The sequence below is a fragment of the Bos javanicus genome, chromosome 4 (genome assembly GCF_032452875.1).
Source record: "Bos javanicus breed banteng chromosome 4, ARS-OSU_banteng_1.0, whole genome shotgun sequence".
Lineage (NCBI taxonomy): Eukaryota > Metazoa > Chordata > Mammalia > Artiodactyla > Bovidae > Bos > Bos javanicus.
This window is the reverse complement of record NC_083871.1, coordinates 49,114,022-49,140,440: the sequence shown is the minus strand read 5'-3', so window position 1 is coordinate 49,140,440 and position 26,419 is coordinate 49,114,022. Positions and strand designations below refer to the sequence as shown.

Below are 26,419 nucleotides of genomic sequence, written 5' to 3'. Positions count from 1 at the left end.
ATATTACAACAGGGTGTATGTTAAAATTGACTTATTTCATATTCCCAAATTCGTTAATCAACCAGTTCTAGATAACTGCTTATAAGTTTTTATGTTGGTCATATAGACCACTATCTTAATTATAGAACTGTTTTTAACAAATCGAGGTAATTCTTGCAGTGGCACCTTCACTGCCAACAAAATTCCACTAGCAGTATCTCCAAACCATGGAACTTTAAAAAAATTTTTCAATTTTTTGGCTGTGCCATGCCACTCAGCTTGTGACAATCTTAGTTCCCTGACCAGGAGACTGAACCAGCACACCTGATGGTGAAAGCCGGGAAAACTAACCACTGTACTGCTAGGGTATTCCCTAAGCCATGGAACTCTAAAGTTAAAATTACCCTCAACTGCTGGGAGGCATAAAAATAACATTACTAAAAATGTTATGAAAATTAGGTTTTTAAATAAAACCTAGTTACTCTTCTCCAGGAAATAATATTTCAAGTACATAGTTGTTTTTTGGTATCTGTGGGGCATTGGTTTTAGGACTCTTTCAGGTACCAAAATTTGTGGATGCTCAAGTCCCATATATAAAACATTTTAGCACCAAGGGCCAACTGTGTAATTATCTCAAGACTATTGACCAAATTTTAATATTTAAGATGTAGGAGATAGAAATTAATAGTATCATTTATATACAGGACTGATGCTGAAGCTGAAACTCCAATATTTTGCTACCTGATGTGAAGAACTGACTCATTGGAAAAGACCCTGATGCTGGGAAAGATTGAAGGCGACAGAAGGGGACGGCAGAGGATGAGATGGTTGGATGGCATCACTGACGTGATGGTCATGAGTTTGAGTAGGCTTTGGGAGTTGGTGATAGACAGGGAAGCCTGGCGTGCTGAAGTCCATGGGTAGCAAAGAGTCAAACTCGACTGAGCAACTGAACTGAACTGATATTTACCAAGCTCTCAATCTTCTAAGAATTTAGAAGCCTTGAGATGTAACAAATATAATGTCATTTAAAGAATTTCACAGAATCTTAGCTTTTTTTAATAAAGGTTTTTTATTTTTGATGTAGATCATTTGGAGTTTTAATGGCTGTGAGGCATTAAAGGTTGAGATCTTGGCTCCCAACCAGGAATTGAACCTGCACCTCCATGCACTGGAAGGAGGTATTAACTACTGGATCAGGGAAGTCTCCCTTAGTTTTAAACTACAGAACACATCACATCTAATTAATTTGTTACATACAATTTAAAACAAATACCTTAAGGTATATAATTCATGAATTAGGAAGTAGCAGTTTAATTTTCCAACCTAAACTTTGAATTTAAGCCCTGAAAGCAATTCTATACAGAATTTTTTTCCTTTTCATTTCATATAGATGTTGGCATTTGCTGTCTTACTTTTCTGCACTGATTTTCATTTAAAACACTTCATGTTAACTAACGGATACCATATGAGCCATATTTTTAGTATTAAAATAAAAGTTTTATTTATTTAAAAATGTTAAAAACGTGATTTCTTTAGGAAAAAAATTCTCACATTTTAATTCATAATAGGATTCAGAGCAAGGTCTGTCAATGTTTGAAACACCTAGGATCTTTTTTAAAATTAAAATTTGGGTCTATCCTAGAGATCTACTGAACCAGAATCTCTGAGGATGTGGTCCAGGAGTGATTTTTAAAAATTCTGTCAGGGCATTGTTTTTACACTAATGTTTTAGAGTCACTGATTCAAAGTAAAAACCAAGATGTGACCTTCCATGGTTTCATTGAAGAAAGAAAATAATTCAAGTCCGGTCAATCCCATAATGGTCTGTAAGATAATCTAAGACTGCTGATGTGCTTGACAAAGCATTAAATATTCTTTTTTCCTGCCTTGAAGTTATCTTTTCCATCATATACATTAAATGTTGATGGAAACACATATAGGGAGTTCCAAGTTCAAGAGCAATGTCAACCCAGTCCCAGATGCATTTCAGTGGGGTTTCCTCATATCCAGCAAACATGGCCGGGTTTGCTAAGAGTCCTCTTGCAACCATCACACCTACAAATTAAAGCATATTTCATTTGTCCACACATTAAGAACTCATGGTTATGGGGTCAAACTCAATGAAACAAACTGAAAATATTAAAAAATAATTTATTACAAGATTTTACAATGCCCTTAGTTTCATTCTTATTAAACAATTCATTTTTATACTTTTTATAAACCAATGAAGTGTAAATGCAACTTTTAAGACTTTCTTTTTTAACGTTTTAAATACTTCAACATTAAAAATTAGTTTGGGGTTTTTTTTTAAGGGTAAACCTGGATTGTTATAAATTGGATTTGCTTGAAGTTAAGTTTATTTGCATTCTCTCATCTAGCAATAGGTATCACAGGGCTTGATATGCCAAAGTTGAGGCGGATAATGAAACTGCATAGCAGTCTGGGGTTTCTTTGGCTCCTATAGCCACTCTTCCATTCACAAATTCTCATTTCTATTCTGTAGGCTCTACTGGTCACTCAGTGGATGAGATGGTGGCAGAGAAGTAACTGAACTAATTCACTCCAATTAAAATAATCTGTTGTTCCTAAGTCAAAGGATTAACATTTTAGTAAACTGCTTAGCTTAAATTGGTACAACAGGAAAATAGGCTCCATTTGAAAGAAAAATAATGAAAACCACATTAACATTACTCTCCCACCCCCATTTAAAAATTTTTCTAATTAAAAAACAAAAAAGTCAAAGGACTTATTTCTTACCATCTGTCCCAGTAGTATGCCACACATTTTCTGCTTCTTTTAAGCTTCTGATGTCTCCGTTAGCAACTATAGGTATAGACATACTTTCCTTAATTATTTTAATGGCCTCATAGTGAACTGGCTGATGTCTTTCCTCAACAGTTCTTCCATGGACTGTAATCCAGGAAACTCCTGTTGCTTCAGCCTTTCGACAGAGATCTACAGTTCTTGTAAGGTCATCATGGATCCTATAATTTCAAAATCATATCTATCTTTTTACAGCACACACATCTTAATGATATCAATAAACAGAACATTATTTCATCTACTACATTATTTAGTTTAGCTATGCTGTTCATATTATCACCACATACCACTATTAAAGTTTTGTTCAGGTATCAGATCCCATTCAAGATCTTGAATTTAGCTATTTCACTATTGGCAATAACAGGATGACAAAGAATTGTTACCTAGTGTGGCTCTTTTTTGGCTTTGATAACTGCAAGATTCATCAAAGTACTGTCACAGATGCATTGAAAGTTGCTAGTGTAATATTTGCTGTGCATGCTCCAATCCACAAGTGGGAGAATTATAATTTATCAAAATATGTTTTTAACCTGTCACCAAAAAACTATTTTTCATTTTTGATGTGAAATTTTAGTGCAAATATTATTCCTATTTTCCACTCTTGGTATCAGAAATGTTTCTTAGCGTTAGTTATTTCAATAGTACGTGGAAAGAGTTGTTTTTTTTTGGGAGTGAGTTTTTTAATAATAAAGGGACATTTTAATTTTTGTTAAATATGAAGAAATTGTTTTGAATTATAAATAAAAATTATGGTATCTATTAATTCACTAAGCATCTTTGTTTCAACATTTTCATATTCTAGATGCCTATGTGGGGCTTCCAAGGTGGCTCAGTGGCTAAAGAATCCACCTGGCAATGCAGGAGACATAGGAGACACAGGTTCGTTCACTGAGTCGGGAAGATCCTCTGAAGGAGGGCATGGGAACCCACTTCAGTATTCTTGCCTGGAGAATCCCATGGAGGAGGAGACTGGTGGGCTACAGTCCATGAAGTCACAAAGAGTCATACATGACTGAAGCAACTGAGCATGCACGCAGATGCCTGCATACTAAAAGGAGACATCTCCACATCTCCAGACAAAAGGAATATTCTTTTATTTCCTGAGTAATGGACGGACTATCGTACCAAGAGATTAAAATATTACCTTTACCTTATTTTAATAGATACTGAAAATCTGGGGTTTTCCACTTGATTTCTTACTTGTTTCACCATGTCTCGAACAAGCTCTGGCTTGTTTATTAAGCAAGCTCCATAACCTTCTGCCAGTGCCCACCTTCATAAAGTAAACATAACAACAAATAAATGGTAAACAACCGGAAGAGAAGATGCAATTCTAAAAGCACAGTAAGTGCATTTATCTATTTCTCTACCTAGCAATCTGGAATGGAACCATAATTTTTAAAATTCATAGATCCAACATTTCTAAGTGTATCAAGATTAGGAAAATATGTTCCCAGATCAAGAAGTATTTAGGGGAAATGGTTTTCACTGGCAAGTGAAAAAATTAAAGTTCATTCAACCAAAACAGATTTAAGTATTTGTAATTAATTGTAATTACTTCAGATTTTTTCAACTCCAAATGTGATGTTTATTATACATAACAAGAAGTTTTATTAATCTTAAGAGTAGATATTTTTGGCTTACAGCATTCCAACACCCACTAAACAGCTTACTGAACTCTACTAATGAGTATACAAACATGTCTAATCTGATTTGGATTATGCTATATGTAAAACCTTGACTCCATTCTTTGAACATATTTTGAATTATTGACAGATAATCTAGTATTGTGCCAAGAGGTAAGGATATTATCATCAAATTAAGCACATTCTATCAACACTCAGTTACTCAGACTCAACCAAGTAACTGTAGTATAAGAAGAAAAGGTAATTTTAAGAAGGTATTCTTATAACTGAATCATAGAATCACGTATCATAGAATCACAATGCTTGGAGCAAGTAGCAGTAAAAATACATTTTAGGGGTTGTTATAAACATCAGAGTCTCACATAACTACTTATGGATGAGGTTCAAGGCAGATCCACACATAAAAAAATTCTAGTGGTGAGGTGAGACAAAAACTTGTCAAGGGTCTATACACTGTTGCAGCCGTCAGAAAATATCTTTGCATGTGTGTTTCTAAATAATATTTCCTTAGTTTTTCTTGCTTCTTAGAGCCCAAGTTCTTTATGTCTATCTTCCTTACTTTTCAGTTTTTGGAATACCAGAATGATAGTTTACCATGTTCACTAGTTTTTCCTAATCTTTTGAAAATTCTTCCAACTTCTTTGAGCTTTACCTCTGAGGGCAACCACAGTTAATGTCTATTCCATTCGCATAAGGACAGACTATACGAGCAGCATCAGATAAAAGTCTTGCATCATTAGCAGCAAACTGAACAATCAATGGGCAATCACCTGATAAAATGAATAGCTCAACATTAAAATTCACAGAAACACACACACACATGAGAAAACAAATTTTAATGTTTGTATAGGATAAAATTCTATTTTTAGACTAAGAAGCATGTGTTCAAACAATATAGCATTAAAATAACTTAAAATATTTTAAATTATTACATGCAATTTAGACTTGGTACAAATTCAAACAGTACAAAATTTGATAAAATAAGAAGTATAACACTTTTGCCCAACAGACTCCTTTCCTAAAGGTGAGATTATACTGCATTCTAAAACATTACGAAGACCTGTAAAATTTAAGCAAATGTGAACATTCTAAATACATTGCTATCCCTATGGTGTTTTCCCCTGATGTACCTGAGATCTATATGCAGACCTGTTTTCCTGTTTTTAGTGCATATTCCACTATGATGGTGAACTACAGACTGTTTTTTATTTGAGACTCTTGCAAACAATGTTGCGATGAAGATACTCTTACATACATATTTTTGTGAGTATATTCATGAAGTAAATTCCTAGGAGTATAACTGCTGGGCAGGTATTAACATTTTGAAAGATACTATAAAATTTTCTTAGAAGAGTTTACCGATACACATATACACCAATATGGATGACAGTTCTGGTTTCCTTACAACTTATCCTACACTGTATATGTAACAACATATTTTTTATTTATAGCCTGTCTCTCCATACTTTTTGCAGAGTTCTCTATGTGCAATTTTTCTTTTGGTTGCTCCCTTTTTATTATTTAAATTTAAAAATAAAACAATTAGCTCTGCTATCTATCATAAACATCAAAATATTCTATTTTCTCCAGTTTTTAGTTTGTCTTTGAGTATTATCTGTGCCCTTTTCTTACATATAACAGTCTACATTTTAATATAGCCAAATGTATCAGAGCTTTCCTAGGTTTTAAAGGACACATTTTCCTCATCTTTGGATGTTACAGATTTTGAATAGATGTATTTTGACATTTCTAAAGGTTTTTTTTTTTTTAAGATTACCTGTATGAGATTTACTGGGTATTTACCAAAATGCAGATTTCTTGTTATGGCTCTAGTTCCACTGACTCAGAATTTCTATGAAAATCTACTGATTTACAGGATTATCAGAGGATAGGAGAATAAGCTTTTTCCTGAGGATATAGGTAGGATTCTTTCTGCTTCGTAACTTGAGAGTTATAAAATTTCAATTTAACAATCATTTATTTGTCAAATATATTTTCAGTGCTGGGCTAGAAGCTGAGGATACAAATCCACAAGAAAAAAATTCCAACCTTCAAGAAGCCCATAGTCTAGTGGGAGAGACAGACACGTAAGGAGGAAATCACAGTACAGTCTGTGCTTAGGCAACAGACATGAATGGAGTGTGATTAGGAGAGTTCCTTGGTCACAACTTTAGAGCATTAAGAAGTATGAAGTGTCCTTTCCCAAAGAGACAGGGATAAGGGGACAGGCCTGACTAAGAAGGATACTCTAGGTGGAGCAGTGTGAGAGATTAGGGCATGTTCAGGGACTTAAAATAACTTAGTATTTTGAAGAATAAAGTCGGTGGGCCATGGAGAAAAACTGATGGAAGATAAAGCTGCAGAACATGTGTTCAGTGTTCTAGATCATGAAGAACTTTATATTATCTACACATGCTGGAGTTTTCCTCTTTAGGTCAGTGGCTCTCAATCTTTAGCAAGCTCAGAAGCACCTGAAGAGCTTTTAAAAACACAGATTGCTTGTGACATACCCAGAGATTCTGATTAAGCAGGCTTGGAGTGGAGTCTAGAATTTCCATTTCTAATGAGTTTTCAGATAATGCTGATGCTAAGTGGTCTGGGAAATCACTTTGAGAACCACTACTTTAGGTGATGAGAGGTCTAAGGAAGATTTTGAGTTAGGGAAAAGAAGTGATCAAATTTAAGTTCTAGAGAGCTCACTTGGAGCTGTCTGCAGGACAGTTTGGGATGGGATAAGGCTGGCGGCAGTGAGATAGGAATCTGCCAGGTGAGAGAATGGGGCCCTGAATGGAGGCTGACTTACACTTTGATACATTATTCATAGTTTACAAGGCACTGAGGAAAAACACATTGTAAAAAACTTATTAAACATTTATAGAAAACCGAAAGATCTTAAAATAAGCTCTCTGAATTCTGTTGTCTGATTAGACAAGAGTGTTGAGTTTTTTTTGTTGTTGTTTTGTTTTTTAAGTTTTACAAAGACAGCAAACTCTGGCTTTCACGTACCTTGATTTGTGGTAAATTCACTGTCTCTGGCTTTTGCAGATCTGACAAAATCAGCAGCAACTATCATTGGTGTATAGCACAGATCACAATCATATTTTCTGACTAGTGTTCTGAAAGACAACCTGTGAGCATATAAAACTTTAATTAGGCATTCAGAAAGCATGATAACCCTACGTTCTTCAGAGTTTAGTTATTCATTAAATATTTATTAAAGTTCTGCTACGGAAAGATGCAGTAGATGTACTCTTCCTATTCCTCCTGCTTAGTGTAACTAAAAACTCTGGATATTATATACAAAACAAACATAAGCAAACTCTGAAAGGGGGAGAGAAGAGAGCAGACAGGCTAGTGACCTTGAGCAGGACCTAAGGAATGACAATGGTGAGTTATCCGAGTTTTGTTTTTCCCTCAAATATCCTAGGTTTGAAACTGAAGAAGCTGGCAACCTGGAAGCAGCAATGGATGCAGACAAAAACAGCCCCAGCAAAAGCCTGCTAATTTTACCCCAAGGACCAAGAAGGGGGCAGCCTAGCAAGCTTTTAAATAATGATGATTTTACTCTAGCCCAACACCAGAGAAAAATCTGTGGCCTGCACCTCCACAAGCAAAGCTCGAGTGGGGAGCCTCGACTTCTAGCCTTCCAAAGCTGTCACAATGTTCTCTAACACCCCTCCACGGTGGTGTTAGAGAATGCCAGGTAGGAAACTGGGACTTTAATCCTTGCTGGCCAGAAACAAGGAGGCTACCAGTGGAGACCAAGTGGGGAGCCTGGAATTCCACACCAACAGTGCAGCAGCAAGGCACCCTTCTCCCTCACCCCAGGAACAGTGTCAGAGAATGCCTAGTGAAGAGCCAGGCCTTTCGTCATTGCTCAGCAGTTACCAGGCCACCCCCTGCATGGGGAGCTGGAACTCTTAGCCCTGCTCAGCGGTAATGAGGAGCCTTATGCCCCTGGGGTGTCAAAGGAGACCAAGTGGAAAACCTAGACTTCTATCTCTACCTGAGAGTAATGAGGTGGTGCTTTCCCATCCTTCCCCTGCTGTGGTGGTATCAGAAAAAGCTAGTTAGAGCACAAGTTTCAATATTCAGAATCAAGCACTGTAATCCACCATATTAACAGGCTAGAGAAAAAAAAAATCACATGACTGTATCAACTGATGCAGAAAAAGCACTTGACAAAACAACATTTGGATTAAAAACTAAAACCTCCCAGAAAAACAGGAATAGAGGGAACTTTCTCAACCCTATGAGGAACATCCACAAAAAATTCTATACTTCATATTATACTTAAAGGTGAAAGAATACTTCCCCGCCAGATCAAGAACAAGGGAAAGATGTCTGCTCTCATCATTCTTATTCAGCACAGTGTTGGAACTTTAGGCAGTGCAATGAGGCATGAAAGTGAAATAAAAGGCATCAGATAGAAAGGAAGAAGTAAAACTATCACTATTTGCAAGTGACATAACTGTCTACTTAGATAATCCTAAGGAATTTATATGAGGAACCTCCTAGAAGAAATAAGTAAACACAGCAAATTCACAGAATGTAAGAATAAAACACAAAAAGCAATTTTACTTCTATATACCAGCAATGGACACATGAACACCAAAATTAAAAGTATAATAACTGAGTGTAAGCCTTACAAAATATGGACAGAATTTGTATGCTGAAAACTGTATAACACTTAACACTAATGAAGGAAATCAAAGAAGATCTAAATAAATGGAGAGATACTGTGTTCATAAGGAGACTCAACACAAGGAATTCAATTCTCCCCAAATTGATATGCATATTTAATACAATTCTTATGAAAATTCCACTAAGATTTTTTTTGTAGGTAGAGAAAAGATCATCCTAAAATTCATTTGGAAAGGCACTAAACAGCTAAAACAATTTTGAAAAAGAAAAGTGGGATTTATCAGATTACTTAATTTCAAGATTTATTGCAATAAACTGTGGAAAATTCTGAAAGAGATGGGAATATCAGACCACCTGACCTGCCTCTTGAGAAACCTATATGCAGGTCAGGGAGCAACCGTTAGAACTGGACAAGGAACAACAGACTGGTTCCAAATAGGAAAAGGAGTACGTCAAGGCTGTATATTGCTTATTTAACTTCTATGCAGAGTACATCATGAGAAACGCTGGGCTGGAGGAAGCACAAGCTGGAATCAAGATTGCCAGGAGAAATATCAATAACCTCAGATATGCAGATGACACCACCCTTATGGCAGAAAGTGAAGAGGAACTAAAGAGCCTCTTGATGAAAGTGAAAGAAGAGAGTGAAAAAGTTGGCTTAAAGCTCAACATTCAGAAAACTAAGATCATGGCATCCGGTCCCATCACTTCATGGAAAATAGATGGGGAAACAGTGGCTGACTTTATTTTTCTGGGCTCTAAAATCACTGCAGATGGTGACTGCAGCCATGAAATTAAAAGATGCTTACTCCTTGGAAGGAAAGTTATGATCAACCTACACAGCATATTAAAAAGCAGAGACATTACTTTGCCAACAAAGGTCCATCTAGTCAAGGCTATGGTTTTTCCAGTAGTCATGTATGGATGTAAGAATTGGACTATAAAGAAAGCTGAGCACCAAAGAATTGATGCTTTTGAACTGTGGTGTTGGAGAAGACTCTTGAGAGTCCCTTGGACTGCAAGGAGATCCAATCAGTCCATCCTAAAGGAGATCAGTCCTGGGTGTTCACTGGAAGGACTGATGTTGAAGCTGAAATTCCAATACTTTGGCCACCTGATGTGAAGAGCTGACTCATTTGAAAAGACCCTGATGCTGGGAAAGATTGAGGGCAGGAGGAGAAGGGAACCACAGAGGATGAGATGGTTGGATGGCATCACTGACACAACGCACACGGCTTTGGGTGGACTCCAGGAGTTGGTGATGGACAGGGAGGCCTGGCGTGCTGTGGTTCATGGGGTCGCAAAGAGATGGACACGACTGAGCAACTGGACTGAACTGAACTGAACTGACAGTAATCAAGACTGTGTGGTACTGGTAGAGGGACACATAGATCAGCAGACCAGAGACTGCAGAAAAAGAACCATATAAACATGCTCAGCTGAGTTTTGATAAAGATGCAAAAGTAATTCAATAATGGAAAGACAGCCTTTTCAACAAATGCTGCTGGAACAGACAACTGTCAGCAAAAACAATAAACCAACCAAACTGAGCCTATGTCTCACACTTCCATAGAAATGAGGAATTATGAACTTAAATGTAAAACGTAAACTAGAAGACTTTAAGAAAAAAAGTAGGACACAATCTTTAATATCTAGAGCTACATAAAGATTTCTTATACTTGAAAACAAAAGTACAATCTGCAAAAGGAAATATTGATAAGATGGACTTCATCATTAAGTAAAAACTTTTGCTCTGCAAAAGACATGGTAAGAAAATGAAAAGACAAGCTACATGCCAGGAGAACACATATTTAAGCCACCTATCGGACAAAAGATCTGTCTATAAAATATAAAGAGCTCTTAAAACTCAAGAGCAATCAAAACTGGGACAACAAAAAACCAAACAATCTTGATTAAAAAATGGGCAAAGGGTTTGAAGAGATTTCTCCCAAGAAGATACCCAAATGGCCAATGAGCACAGGAAAAGATGTTTAACATCACTAGGAAAACACAAATAAAAACCACAACGAGATAATTCACATTCATTAGGATGACTATTAAAACAATAACAACAACCTCCCAAAACAGTAAGTGTTGAGGAGAATGCTGAGAAACTGAAACTCTCGGGCACTGCTGAAACTCTTGTGCACTGAAATGGTGTAGCTACTATAGTAAACAGCAGGGCAATTCCTCAAAAATTAAAAACAGAATTGCCACATAATCTAGCAATTCCACTTCTGGGCAAATACCCCAAAGAACAGAAAGCAAGGTCTCAAAAAGATATTTATATATCCGTGTTCATAGAAGCATTATTCCCAAGAGTCAAAAGATGGAAGCAACTCAAGCTGGGCTGAATGAATGAATGGATAAATAAAATGTAATATATACACACAATGGAATATTATTCATTCTTAAAAAGGAAGAAACACATGGGTGAACCTTGAGATGTTATGCTCAGTGAAATAAGCCAGTCTTAAAAAGACAAATACTGTGACCACTTAGATCATACATATGCCAGGCAGGTAATAGCATCAGGACTCAAGCCTGTATCCTAGTCCCAAAGCTAGGCATTTGAAGATCCATGTGGTGGGGTGGTCTTAATACAATATTGTAAAGTTTAAAAATAAAATAAAATTAAAAAAAAATAAAAATATAAAATAAAAAGGCAGAGCATAAAAAGGAAATCACACCTAGGCTCATTAACCATTTAACAACACTTACTTTGAATATCGCACCATTGGGGCGCAGACTTTTACCAGCTGCCCAGAATGAAACATTTCTATTGGATCTTTTCTTCTTTCTTGACATGTTGTAGTTTGTATGTAGTCACTCTTCATGAAAACAGATTTATTTCAAATCTGAAAAAGACAATTAGTTTGCATGGAGGAAGCACTTTCACTTGAATCCCATCATTCTTACAATTTCAACTGCCAGGAACATGAATTTTTCATTAGGTTTTGTAGGCTTAGGAATCTTAGTTTCTTTTCACAGTATTGAATAGGATACTACAGAATTCTGACTTTATTTATACGTCATGGATAGCTTTTAGCACACTGTGAAATTATAACGTTTATATTTTATATAAATTATGCTTGTTCAAGTCAAAAACTAACAGTTTTGAATTTTATACTTAATTGACTATAGTAACAGTTTCTGCTCAAATCAATAAGTGCTCAGGATGTAGAAAACTAAAAGATGTTTTCCTAGAATACATGTTATTATTTTCCATGTTAGTTTTTCCATTTTACTTCGTTTGGCATTGATTTAACCAAGAAATTTGATTGAATTAATTCATATATAGTACTAAGTATGTCTGGCACTTTGAAATACCCTTTTTTATCCAGAAAAGTTAAATGGTAGTAACAGAACAGCTTAAGTACCGAGTATTTTAAAAGACATACTGGTACGTTTAATGTTTATTCTTATTCTCAAATTCCATTCTTTTTATTTGAATCAGAAGGCAAACAAACTTTTAATTATATTTTTAAACATTTAAATGTTTTGTGAACATTGTTTCATGAAAATCTCAGTTGTAATCACATAGCTGCATGGTAAATCACTATTATACCCAGAGGGACAAGTGATTAAATTAGGTAATTTCTAAGTGTTTTACAGTTGCCGTACGGTACTTATCATTTCATAGTGTTGACTGCTTACTAATTCCAATTTTGGCCTTAGTAATTTAAAAACAAATACTGGCCAACTTTAGAAAAGTCTAATTGCTCACCATGAAATTTTTTGGTTGGCTAAATCTGAAAGTATTGATATAACCTAAACATAAACTAATAATTTAATCTCCTTAGGTAGAATGTACAGGTGGAATAAGATAAACTAGTTTTACTGATCACTGTTTATCAGTTTATCACCATTTATCATCTAAACAATAAACATTTAGAGGTGGGTGTGTCAACTAAGTGGTACCTTTAATTAAACCTTGAGCTCATCTTCATCAGCTCATAGTCCCTGTATTCTTAATTCCCCATCCTGAGGACCCCAACAATCTTCTTGGAATCCCAGTTGATCTTATTTTTTTCCATTCAACAAAGATTAATTTCCCGCTATATGCTGAGAACACAGATGAAAATATTTTTGGTGTCTTTAAAAATGTATTAAACAAACTTATACAATAAGGCTAATACACTCAGACACAATTTCAGCATTGTAGAAATAACTGCCAAGAGGAGTCAGTGAAGTTGGGGAAGTGTCCAGTTACAGAGAACAGTACAAAGAACTCCAGAGCAGCATGAAAATGCTTGATGTTTTCAGTGAACAAGGAATAGTTAAGCACTGCTTGAGCTGTAACTAGACAGGATATGAGAGTGCCTACAAGTTAATGGGCTTTATACACCAGATTAAGACTTTTTAGATTTATACTCTAGGGCCTTGGTTCTCACTTTTCCTGCTCTGTGGGTAATTTTTACATGTGCACTCAACATGTTAACGTGTGCATGTGACATACTTCCATGGGCATGTATTCTTGTGTAAGTTGTTTGTCTCTCCTTGTACACTAGTTATAATTGAAAAGAATTTAGCAGGGAAATGAAGCATGATCAGATTTCTGACTTGGAAAGATTTCACTGGAGGGTTTAGGGGTGTTGATAAAATACTAGTAAGGATGCCACTGTAGTAGACCAAGCCATGTGTAATGAGTATCTGATCTGGGAGTCTAGGATTGAGGAAAGAGGAAAGAGAATGCATTTAGGAGCTATTTAGAAATAAAAATAAACTAGCAAGACATTTAAGGGTTGGAAATCACTTGATGACAGCACGAGTTATATGTGCAGAGAGAGAATATTAGGATGATGTCAACATTTTTGGATTTAGAGCCTGGTGGATGGCAATTCCAATCAATGAGACAGAGAACCAGAAGGAAGAACGGACAGGCTTTGGCAGGGAAACATGAGTCAATGCTTGGGCACATCAAAGAGGTACTCAGCTGATTTCCAGGTGGTGATGCCTCATATGGGGTATATACATATGGTTCTTAAGAAAAAGCTAGAGATACAGATTGAGAGTCTTTAACCTCTAGGTTAAACCAGAGATCAAACTGTCAATATCTATTTGGTCATTGAAAAAGAAAGTTCCAGAAAAACATCTACTTCTGCTTTATTGACTATGCCAAAGCCTTTGACTGTGTGGATCACAATAAACTGTGGAAAATTCTTTAAGAGATGGGAAAACCAGACCACCTTACCTGCCTCCTGAGAAATATGTACGCAGGTCAAGTTGGAACTGAACATGGAACAACAGACTGGTTCCAAATTGGGAAAGGAGTCCGTCAAGGCTGTATATTGTCACCCTGCTTATTTAACTTACATGCAGAATACATCATGTGAAATGCTGGGCTGGATGAAGCACAAGCTGGAATCAAGATTGCCAGGAGAAATATCAATAACCTCGACATGCAGATGACAGCACCCTAATGGCAGAAAGTGAAGAACTAAAAAGCCTCTTGATGAAGGTGAAAGAAGAGAGTGAAAAAGTTGGCTTAAAACTCAACATTCAGAAAACGAAGATCACAGCATCCAGTCCCATCACTTCATGGCAAATTGATGGGGAAATAATGGAAACAGTGAGAGACTTTATTTTCTTGGGCTCCAAAATCACTGCAGGTGGTGACTGCAACCATGAAATTAAAAAGACGCTTGCTCCTTGGAAGAAAAGATATGACCAACTTAGACAGCATATTAAAAAGCAGACATTACTTTGCCAACAAAGCTATGGTTTTTCCAGTAGTCATGTATGGATGTGTGAGTTGGAGTATAAAGAAAGCTGAGTGCCGATGAATGAATGCTTTTGAACTGTGGTGTTGAAGACTCTTGGACTTCAAGGAGATCAAACCAGTCCATGTGAAAGGAAATCAGTCCTGAATATTCATTGGAAGGACTGATGCTGAAGCTGAAACTCCAATACTTTGGCCACCTGATGTGAAGAACTGACTCTGAAAAAGACCCTGATGCTGGGAAAGATTGAAGGCAGGAGAAGGGGACAACAGAGGATGAGATGGCTTGGATGGCATCACCGACTTGATGGATATGAGTTTGAGTTGGTGATGGACAGGGAAGCCTGGAGTGCTGCAGTCCATGGGGTCTCAAAGGGTTGGACTGAGCAACTGAAGTGAACCTCTAGGTAATATGCTGAAACTAGAAACATGGACAAAGTACTTATGGGTACCATATTGTGTAGAAATCATTAAAAGCACCAACATTTAAGTAAAAGGGAGAAAAAATTTGAATATAAAGGAGACAGCAAGATGAACTTTGGAGCTGGAAGGAATAAACCTGAAACGTGATATTCAGAAGCCAAGAGAGGGCTAAACTTTTACAAAGGAAGGAGGGGATGAGCATCTTAAACATCACAGAAGAGTGAGAATGAGGTAAAGACTAAAAAGGTAGTCCAATGGCAACTGGGTCACTGTGACGTTAGCAGGAATAATTTCATTCTTATTCACTCTTGTTCCCTTACATGGCACATAGAAGGGTTCCCTTAATGTTTTTGCTGAACGAAGAAATCAGTAGTTCTCAATCTTGGTTGTATATTAGAATGAGGCAGGGAGATTTTAAGCAGGATGCCCAAATCATACCCCAGAGCAATTACATGTGAATATCTGGGCTTAGGATACAGGTATCAGTGGTTGTTAAAGCTTTCCAGGTGATTTTAATGTGCAGTCAAGCTTCGGAATAAATAAATCCACATCCTCCAAAGCAAGTGACACTATAGATTTGTTTAAATGGGTTTATATGTACCTCTTAGCTCCTTTGGGATAAGACAGGAATTGAGTCTAATGTTTTACACTCAAGCTGGTATATACAGGTAGAGATTCGAAATTCTTCATTGAATGAATGTTCTGCAACTTTTTGATGTAACAGCCAGGAAAGGAAAAATGACCCATGATTCAAAGACAATGCTTATTTAAAAATTATTAGTCAAATTTTGTGTATTATTGATAATGAAAACTAATGTGACTCTGGGCACATTGCTCTTGGCAATTTTTGAGACCTCCATTCAGAACAAACAATCCTATTCAACACCAGAATTGATATCAAATATATTAGGGAAGAACCTCTGTGACAAAGTTAAGGCTAAGCACAACGCAGTGAGCTGAGGCTTGTTTGCTTGAGTTCTTATGCGTATCTAATACATTTAGACTTATAAAATACCTCAAACAGCGTTTGGCACAGTAAAGTATTTCACATTCTCAAAAATCTGTTAGCAGAATCAAGAGAACCTGTAGCTCTGGCACTGGGAAAAACTGTTCCCTGTGTACATACTTAATGTACACAAAAGAAAACTTATTATTTTTTTACAAAGAAATGCTTAACCTTCTTGCACACGTGTGTCTGACCTGTTAACTTACTATTAATTTATTGAGGGAGAAGTAGAGGTGAACAGTGCCGATGTAATGGGAACTAACTTGATCTTTCAGCTCAAAAAATGGAAAATTCATCAATTTGTAGTAAGGAGAAGTCTGGTGTCGCTCACGACACGTGGCTGAAGCTAAGCAATAGAAAAACCTTAAGGATACTGTCTCATGGGAGAGTAGGTAGAGAATGAGTCCCACATATTTCTGTTTCAGTTGTCCTGCTACTGCTGCTGCTAAGTCACTTCAGTGGTGTCCGACTCTGTGCGACCCCAGGGACGGCAGCCCACCAGGCTCCCCAGTCGCTGAGATTCTCCAGGCAAGAACACTGGAGTGGGTTGCCATTTCCTTCTCCAATGCATGAAAAGTGAAAGTGAAGTCACTCAGTCGTATCCGACTCTTAGCGACCCCATGGACTGCAGCCTACCAGCCTTCTCCATCAATGGGATTTTCCAGCAAGAGTACTGGAGGGGGGTGCCATTGCCTTCTCCTCAGTTGTCCTACTTCACCGATTTTCGGCTCTTCCTAATTCTCCCCAGTATTCATTCGTGGCAACTTTCCTCTCCAAGCTTTCTCCACCTGCCTTTACTCCAAGAATGCGAATCAAGGCATGTGGCAGATACACGTGATGTGAAAGTCGCTCAGTCGTGTCCGACTCTTTGCGACACCATCGACTTGTACAGCCCATGGGATTCTCCAGGCCAGAATACTGGAGTGGGTAACCTTTTCCTTCTCCAGGGGATCTTCCGAACCCAGGGATCGAACCCATGTCTCCCTCATTGCAGGAGGATTCTTTACCAGCTGAGCCACAAGGGAAGTAGATACACGTAGGTAGCTATTAACACCCTCCAGCTGTACTTGAGGCGTGCAAACGAAGTTCCCAGAAGCCTCCGCTCTCTTGCCTCCATCAACAGGCCTCTGTTCTTAGGTTCAGCGGGAAACGACGCGGCCACGTTTTGGCGCTCACCTTCTCCGCCCGGAGAACGCTGCTAGCACCAGGGGTGCGGCAGGGACACGGAGGAAAGCGCCGGTCCCGCGACCTCGGCTTCCTCAACGCCCTGGGCCCTCAGTGCCCACCAGATCCGGGCCCCACGCCGCTCAAAGGCAGGTTCGGTCCGGCACAATTAAGCGGATCCTCCTAGTCGGCTCGGAGCCTCGGACTGGGCAGAGCGGGCGGCGCCCAAATTCTGCGTCATCATCTGGGCGGGGCGCGCTGCTGCTGACGGCATCACTCCCGTACCAGCCAACATGGAAGGTGGTGACGGCGGCGTCTCTATGGCTGGCCGTGGGGCTCCGGGTTCCGGAGCTGCTGCAGCCACTGTCCGGGAGCTCCTGCAGGACGGTAAGGGGGGCCGGGCTGTGGTCGGGCCATGGGGCTTGGGAGCTGTCTGCTCCGCACCTGGGCCTGGGTGGTGGATTCAACTCGTCGCTTTGCAGAAAGTTTTCCGTTCTCGACGTGACCACTCCCCTCAGCCCGGCCCACTGGCACCTGGGTGCCGGCCTTGTCAACGTGTTTGCCCAGGGACTTGCTGACCCGTTTCTTTCCGGTTGCCCTGGGGACACCTGGTTTCTGGAGGCTCCTCATTTTCAGCTCTACCCTCCACGCTCCTGGGGCTTCGCTGATGTCCCGAGTTTCCGCACCTGGTGACCTACTGCTGCCGCAGTTCTTGACCAAAGGCTGAAGCGTTTAATGCCCTGAAAAGTGTAAGAACTAGGACACATGACAAGCGCTGAATGAAGGGGGTCTCTTTTTATGTAGATTTGGAAACATCCGCCCCTTTGACAAATTCTTGGACTGCACAGGTGGCCCCCGTTTACAAGCTCGCTTGTTTGTGGTTTATCCACAACCACACATGGGGGAGGGTTCGGAGCATTCATTCAAGCTGGGATTAACCATATGTATTGAATATAGCAGTCAAGTTTATTTATAGTTTTGGACAAATTGCTAGGAATAAGAAAAGTTAGACATACTACATTTGAGAAGCGCACACAACTGTATTAGTGACGTTCAGTTCAGTCGCTCAGTCGTGTCCGACTCTTTGCAACCCCGTGAATCGCAGCATGCCAGGCCTCAGTGTCCATCACCATATCCCGGAGTTCACTCAGACTCACGTCCATCGAGTCAGTGATGCCATCCAGCCATCTCATCCTCTGTCGTCCCCTTCTCCTCCTGCCCCCAATCCCTCCCAGCATCAGAGTCTTTTCCAATGAGTCAACTCTTCGCATGAGGTGGGCAAAGTACTGGAGTTTCAGCTTCAGCATCATTCCTTCCAAAGAAATCCCAGGGCTGATCTCTTTCAGAATGGACTGGTTGGATCTCCTTGCAGTCCAAGGGACTCTCAAGAGTCTGCTGCAACACCATAGTTCAAAAGCATCAATTCTTTGGCGCTCAGCTTTCTTCACAGTCCAACTCTCACATCCATACATGACCACTGGAAAACCCATAGTCTTGACTAGACGGACCTTTGTTGGCAAAGTAATGTCTCTGCTTTTGAATATGCTATCTAGGTTGGTCCTAACTTTCCTTCCAACGAGTAAGCGTCTTTTAATTTCATGGCTGCAGTCACCATCTGCAGTGATTTTGGAGCCCCCAAAATAAAGTCTGACACTGTTTCCACCGTTTCCCCGTCTATTTCCCATGAAGTGATGGGACCAGAAGCCATAATCTTCGTTTTCTGAATGTTGAGCTTTAAGCCAACTTTTTCACTCTCCTCTTTCACTTTCATCAAGAGGCTTTTTAGTTCTTCTTCACTTTCTGCCATAAGGGTGATGTCATCTGCATATCTGAGATTATTGATATTTCTCCCTGCAATCTTGATTCCAGCTTGTTCTTCCAGCCCAGCGTTTCTCATGATGTACTCTGCATATAAGTTAAATAAGCAGGGTGATAGTACACAGTCTTGACGTACTTCTTTTCGTGACGTTAACGTACTCCAAATCTATTTTCTTTCAGAATAAAGTTCAAATTTCTAAAGACCCTTCTCATCTGTTCTTAATTTCCTTCCCAAATCAACATCATGTTCAACCTTGTATAAAAATAATTTGTGTGCTTAGCCTTTACTGCATTGTAAAATTCCTTTTTATATTCTGCAGAGTTACCTATGGTAGGTGCAGAGTGTTTTTAAAAACTGAACATCACACTGAGAAGCATATGTACACATTTGTAGAACAAAATAAGTTATAAATGAAATAAAGTTCTAAATTGCTGTTTGTTTTCTGTGTTGTATGCTTTATTATTGCCCTTAGTTTCTTGCCTTCTGATTATAATTTACATACTTTTGCCAAGATTTACTAATGATGTCCTTTTCTGAACTAGATCCTGTTCTGTAGGATCTCTGGCTAATGCATCTTTATATCTTAATTTAAATTCAGTTTTACAAAGTCTTGACTCCTGTTACACATATAATTTCCACTCTTAAGTAGCTTACGATTTTGGTAGGGGAAATAGTCCTGTAAAATTATAAAGTTAGACACTGTAATATAGCATTATAATGGTAGCAGTAGAATTATATATGAAGTAAAACATGAATAGAAAAGTGGATGATAACTGTTGGTGGCTAGGAAATGTCAAAAAAGACTAGTTGGAGTTGGTTTTGAAGTATAAATAGAACTTCTCCAGGTGAACTGTACGAAGGTAGTACATGCCACACATGGGTATTGATTTCAGTAGGTTTCACTCCAGGAACTGTAATCAGTTTTTGGAGGGTACATAAGCCTCAGTGCTGCTTTCTGTATTTTCCTATTTGGTTCTCTTTCTCATCTTCAACAGTAATTACTTAAATCTTTTTTACTTTTTTCAAGCCACTCCCTTTGAGCTCAACAAATGGTTTTCAGGTTCCTTGGAAGAATCTGATATGAACTTCCTCGATTTCTTGCCATTAAATCTGTGAACTAGCCTCAACCTGTTGCCATCCTTTCTTCTTTTACATGATATTTTTAATTACAAAAGAAGTGTACTGCTTCCTAAAGACAGTCGCTCCTCTTGGTGTTCTGGATTTTCTTCCTGCCTCCTCCAGGACCAGTTACTCTCATTCTGTGCCATTGAGATCGCTTTGCTTCAGGGATAAATCAAATGGACACTGTTTTGGTCCTTATCTTACTTGATCTTGTGAAAGGTTTTGACTTTTGAAGTACTTTTCCTCATGTGGCTTGTGAGTTGCATGGTTTTAGTTTGTTTTGTTTTTAAATTTCCTTATTCTTTAAGTGCTCTTTTTCAGCTTTCTTTATATATTGTTGTCTTCATTGTGTGCCAGTTCAGTGATTCACTCCACTCTTGCCCCCACAACATTCCTAAGGAAGTAAATATTCCCATCAATAACAGTGATTCACTGTGTCAGGGATCTGCCAGTGATGGAGATTAGGATTGATAGGGTTGGTGAGAAGATGCATAGTTTGAAATTTTGTGAGATGTTTCTGATGTGATGGCTGTAAGAATGAGAAAACTATAAAAGAGAAGCATTAGGGATATTCTCTCCTCTGATTTAAAAACCAGTGATTAGTATCCAGCCTTCACTATGTTTGATCTTTGTAACATATTTGACACTGCTACTGCTAAGTCACTTAAGTCGTGTCCGACTCTGTGAGACCCCATAGATGGCAGCCCACCAGGCTCCCCCATCCCTGGGATTCTCCAGGCAAGAACACTGGAGTGGGTTGCTATTTCCTTCCCCAATGCATGAAAGTGAAAAGTGAAAGTGAAGTCGCTCAGTCGTGTCCGACCCTCAGCAACCTCATGGACTGCAGCCTTCCAGGCTCCTCCGTCCATGGGATTTTCCAGGCAAGAGTCCTGGAGTGGGGTGCCATTGCCTTCTCCGATATTTGACACCACTGGCCATTTACTTTCTTTAAACTGTCCGTTTTGGTTTTTGCCATTCTGTCCTGTTTTTCTTTCTCTCTGAACATTTAATTTCTTTGCTTTCATTTTTTATCTTTACCCCCAAATTTTGGTGTTTCCCTGCTTCTGAATTGTTGTCCCCATTTTTTTGTGCATTCTAAAGTGGCTTCCTAAATCATCTGGTCTTTTTTTCATGGTTTGACTATTAATATCTTTGTACACAAATATACTCATATATGGTCCTTACCTCTCTTCTGAGCTATAGAACCACTGTCTACTGGACGTTTCTATCTTGATAGTGAACAAGCACTACTAATTCTACATATAAAAAATCTGCACGTGGTACACACTGCTATATTTAAAATGGGTAACCAACAAGGACTTATTGTATAGCATATGGAACTCTTCTCAATGTTATGTGGTAGCCTGGATGGCAAGGGGGTTTGGGGGAGACTGGATGCATATATATGTGTGGCTGAGTCCCTTTGCTCTTCACCTGAAACTCACAACATTGTTAATTGGCTGTACCACAATACAAAATAAGTTATTAGAAAGGCCCGTGTATGAACAGATAGTATAGATTCTGCACGTGAAAAAGTGAAATCAATTTTTTTCACCCTTCTCCTCTAACCCTTTGCTCTAGTCGTCTCTGTTATCCTTACTTGTATGTGGTAAGTTAGGTGTGTGTTTGTTCTCCTATAAGTTATGAGTTCTGTGGAGGCAGGGGTACATTCATGTTCATATTTATACAAAGATTACATGTCTGTTAGTCAAGAAACTTGGAAATCATCTTTTAATTCTTGGTCTACCTAATCACCCATTTCCAGCCTGTGTCTTAAGTCTTGTACATTGTAGTGTCTGAATATTTGTCACTTCCTTGACATTCTTACTGCCACTATGTTTGGTCTCCATCCTGTCACTTGGGCTGTTAACATAGCACCATACTCACTCCTGTGGCTCTATTCAGTGAGTATGCTGGTAAAGCAGCTTTCTGGGAAAAGAGCAAAATCCCCGCTTTTGTATTACATGTGAATTTTCATGGTATAAATATCCTTAGCGTGGTCAGTTTGAAGATAGCTACATGAGATGTCAGCTGGCTCACACAATTCCTGAAAGTTTAACAGTTGGCTCTGAGGAGTCAGTCTGAGCCAGCCCCAGTACACCACTGCGTGGCTAATCCCTTTTCAGTCATCCTCCATCCTGCTGCCAGAAACTGTTCTACAACACAAGGCTCACAGCACTCTTTCTTGGCTGTAAAACCTTAAATGGGGTATAGTCTGAACATTTTGCTTGTTTTACCAGCCTCTTTTCAAACTGCACCCCAGCCTTCCTTTGGAACCTCAAATCCTGCCATCCTTTACCCTTTCTGTCAATATCCATTGTGGTCTAGACATACTGAAGTCAGTATTATCCTTATTCCTCAGAATATACCTTTGTATTTGCTGCCTCTAAACCTTCGCTTTTGGAATAACCTCCACTTGTCTGCCTGGCGGGATCCTTGATTCTGAGAATTGCTTGGCAGACTGTAAGGAAATGGGGTTCTCAGGATTAAGGCCAAAGTAGCAGTTTCCTTCTTTCACTTCACTTCACTTCGAGAGTAGTCAAGAATGAATCTCTGCTTTTAGCAGAATGATACTTGTAGCTGATGTATAGATTAATTCATTCAGCCAGTATTGAACACCTGCTGTGTGTCAGGCATTGTTCATGCTCTGTGGGTGTGGTAGTACAGAAAGCAAAGACTTTGCCCTTGAGCATATATTATGGTGAATGTAGACAATTGAAGTTTTTGTAAAAGTACATTATAGCTTGTTTTATAATCTCTTGTCAAGGCAGTCTTACCTCTACCATATGGCTAGGAGATAATCCGTTTTACCTACATTGACTTCACTTCTGTATATCTATTTTTAATTCATAATTCCATTTTCCTTTCACATATTTGTGGATTTCTGTACAGAAAGTTATCTTAACAGCTATATTTACTCCTGTTTTCTTTCTCGTAAGGGCCTACATTCAACATGGTTTCTGCTTCCTTTTACTCATTTCACTCATAAATCCAAAATTTCAATAATACCTGTAAGTTTGTATGTGCCTAGTTCTTTTAAAATTTCAGATTCACTTTATTGTAACAGTATTTGTGCATTGATCTGGAGATACTGGAGACCATAATTTTCAGATCCAGTCAATTTTCTAATTGTTGTTGACCTTGTTCTCTTGTGTTGAAAACTGTTGCTAGTATTTTTTTTTCAATCTTTTCTCAGTATTTTCTTTTAACTTACTGATAAAACTAGCTTTTTTGTTGTTTGCTAATCATGTCCAACTCTCTGTGACCCCATGGGCTACAGTATGCCAGGCTTCCCTGTCTTTCACTGTTTTCACAGTTTGCTCAAACTCATGTCCTTTGAGTCAGTGGTACTCTCCAATTATATCCTCTGCTGCCCTCTTCTCCTCCTGCCCTCAATCTTTCCTAGTATCAGGGTCTTTTCCAATGAATTGGCTCTTTCCATCAGGTGGTCAAAGTATTGGAGCTTCAGCATCAAGCCTTCCAATGAATAGTCAGGGTTGATTTCCTTTAGGATTGACTGATTTGATCTCCTTGCTGTCCAAGGGATTCTCAAGAGTCTTTTCCAGCATCACAGTTTGAAGGCATCGATTCTTTGGTGCTCCTAAAAACTAGCTTTTAGGAGTATGCATAGTGGTCCAGAGGTGGGCTCTGGAGCTAGACTACCTTGGGTTCAAACAATGAGATGGTCAAAGTTTCATGCCTTGTCTCTGCCCGTCTCTTCACCCGTAAAATGGGGAGAATGATATTTCCAACAGGGTTGTGTGCATATAGAATAAATTAGTATGAGTTCCAACAGGTCTGTGTGCATATTGAATGAGTTAGTATGTATAAAGTGCTTAGGTCAGTACGTGATGTGTAGGAATATTCTTAGTAAATATTGCCACTCTTCTGCTGTTGCCACCACGTATTCCTTCTTCTTCACAACAGAAAGCGTTTTCATTAGTTTTTGGTGTACAGAAAAATCTCAAAATATGTTAACTGTGGTTATAATTGTTCTGTCGTTTAATTTCTGTGGTTTTGTTGTTTTTCAGTTGCTAAGTCGTGTCTCACTTTTTGTGACCTCGTGAACTGCAGCACACCAAATTTCCTGGTCCTTAACTGTCTCCCAGAGTTTGCTCAAACTCATGTTCATTGAGTCGGTGATGCCATCCAACATCTCATCCTCTGTCATCCTCTTCTCCTCCGGTCCTCAGTCTTTCCTAGTATCAGGGTCTTTTCCAATGAATGGACTCTTCCCATCAGGTGGCCAAAGTATTGGAGCTTCAGCATCAGTCCTTCCAATGAATATTCAGGGTTGATTTCCTTTAGGATTGACTGGTTTGATCTCTTTGCTGTCCAAGGGACTCTCAAGAGTTTTCTCCAGCATCGCAGATTGCAAGTATCAATTCTTTGGCACACAGCCTTCTTTATGGTCTAACTCTTATTTTTGTACATGACTACAGGAAAAACCATAGCTTTGGCTGTGTGGACCTTTGTCAGCAAAGTTATGTCTTTGCTTTTTAATACACTGTATAGGTTTGTCATAGGGAGCAAGCATCTTTTAATTTCATGGCTGCAGTCACCATCTGCAGTGATTTTGGAGCCCAAGAAAATAAAATCTGCCACTGTTGCCATTTTTTCCCCATCCATTTGCCATGAAGTGATGGGACCAGATGCAATGATCTTCGGTTGAATGTTGGGTTTTTAAGCCAACTTTTTCACTCTCTTCTTTCATTCTTATCCAGAAGCTCTTTAGTTCCTCTTCGCTTTCTACCATTAGAGTGGTATCATCTGTATATCGGAGGTTGTTGATATTTCTCCCAGTAGTCTTGATTCCAACTTGTGATTCATCCAGCCCTGCATTTTCCATGGTGCACTCTGCATATGTTAAGCAGGGTGACAGTGTACAACCTTGATGAATTCCTTTCCCAATTTTAGACCAGTCTGTTGTTCCATCTGTGGTTTGGTGCAATGTGATTAATAATTTTTCTTATATTTTCCCCAGAGTGTTATAGTGATTTTTTAAATGAAGACTTCGATGTAAAGACTTATACTTCTCAATCTATTCATCAAGCTGTAATTGCTGAACAACTAGCAAAACTTGCCCAAGGAATCAGTCAGTTGGATAAAGAACTACACTTACAGGTAATTCCAATCTTCTGGAGCATATAATTTATCCCAGAGTAATTATATATCATTTTATAATCCTTTTATTATTTAATCTAAATGCATATTTATATGAACAAATGTATATTTTCCCAAGTATATATATATTTTTACATTTTTGGCTGCACCACACAGCACGTGGGATCTTAGTTCCCCAACCATGGATTGAACTCATGTGCCCCACCTGGGAAACATGGAGTCTTAGCCCTGGACCACCAGGAAAGTCCCTCCAAATGCATTTTTTAAAAGTTTACTGGAAGCTACTTTTTGTCAGTTGAAAAATGGATATCCCATCTCTCCAAAACCTTTTATTCATACTTTGTTTTCATCATCTCATCTGATATGGAGGGAATATAGGTTGGCAAAAAATAGGATGTCTTAAGTGTTTCCTGGTGGCTCAGACGGTAAAGAATCCACCTGCAATGCAGGAGACTCAGGTTCGATCCCTGGGTCAGGAAGATCCCCTGGAGAAGGAAATGCAGCCCATTCCAGTGTTTTTGCCTGGAGAATTCAATGGATAGAGGAGCCTGACTCTCAGTTCTTGGGGTTGCAAAGAGTCAGACACAGCTGAGTGACTAACATTTGATAAAGATAATAGAAAATGGAATTTTGGAAGCAGAATAGTGTGAATAAGGAAAACTGTTCCCATCAGGAGTTCATACTTCATGAACACAAAATGTAACATTTGATGAAATTGCAGATAGTTGATAAATTTGTGGTGGATAGGACACAAAAGGGGAATTATGAGATAGGTCCAAGTCTCAGTTGTGCTGTTACCTTTCATATTATATAATACCTTTGAGTCTTGCCTTTTTTTTCTGAGTAGGCACTTAAACATTTAAATTAATGAACAGTTGCATGAATAAATGAACATTTACCAGGAAACCTAGATCTGGTATAAAATGAGACATGTTCCCTTAAAC

The 26,419-nt window shown here is 38.7% G+C and overlaps 2 protein-coding genes across 8 annotated transcripts in view; one reads left to right on the top strand and one right to left on the bottom strand.

Moving 5' to 3' along the window:
• Nucleotides 1-1,045: 1,045 nt before the first annotated feature.
• On the bottom strand, nucleotides 1,046-17,650 carry DUS4L (dihydrouridine synthase 4 like). Of its 5 annotated transcripts, none has more exons than XM_061413979.1 (8): nucleotides 16,453-17,622; nucleotides 13,017-13,160; nucleotides 11,817-11,953; nucleotides 7,458-7,579; nucleotides 5,104-5,221; nucleotides 3,956-4,078; nucleotides 2,740-2,966; nucleotides 1,048-2,037 (listed from the first exon to the last, which is right to left on the bottom strand). In XM_061413979.1, exons 3-8 carry the CDS (start codon nucleotides 11,930-11,932, stop codon nucleotides 1,781-1,783), a joined length of 963 nt encoding a protein of 320 aa, XP_061269963.1. In that variant the 5' UTR covers nucleotides 11,933-11,953; nucleotides 13,017-13,160; nucleotides 16,453-17,622; the 3' UTR covers nucleotides 1,048-1,780. The 5 variants fall into 5 exon arrangements, with proteins under 5 accessions (XP_061269966.1, XP_061269964.1, XP_061269963.1 ...); XM_061413981.1 differs by having other exon boundaries at nucleotides 17,423-17,622; XM_061413983.1 differs by lacking the exon at nucleotides 1,048-2,037 and adding an exon at nucleotides 2,120-2,567 and having other exon boundaries at nucleotides 16,453-17,623.
• Nucleotides 17,651-17,661: 11 nt separating this feature from the next.
• The window catches only part of COG5 (component of oligomeric golgi complex 5), a 285,624-nt gene continuing 276,866 nt past the window's right edge, over nucleotides 17,662-26,419 (top strand). For 2 of the 3 annotated variants that reach the window (XM_061413970.1, XM_061413971.1), the window contains exons 1-2: nucleotides 17,662-17,797; nucleotides 25,336-25,475. In XM_061413970.1, the coding sequence (XP_061269954.1) occupies nucleotides 17,704-17,797; nucleotides 25,336-25,475 (234 nt within the window). In that variant the 5' untranslated portion in view covers nucleotides 17,662-17,703. Of the gene's footprint in view, nucleotides 17,798-25,335; nucleotides 25,476-26,419 lie in introns of those variants that run through there. The other variant, XM_061413972.1, reaches the window with a different exon arrangement.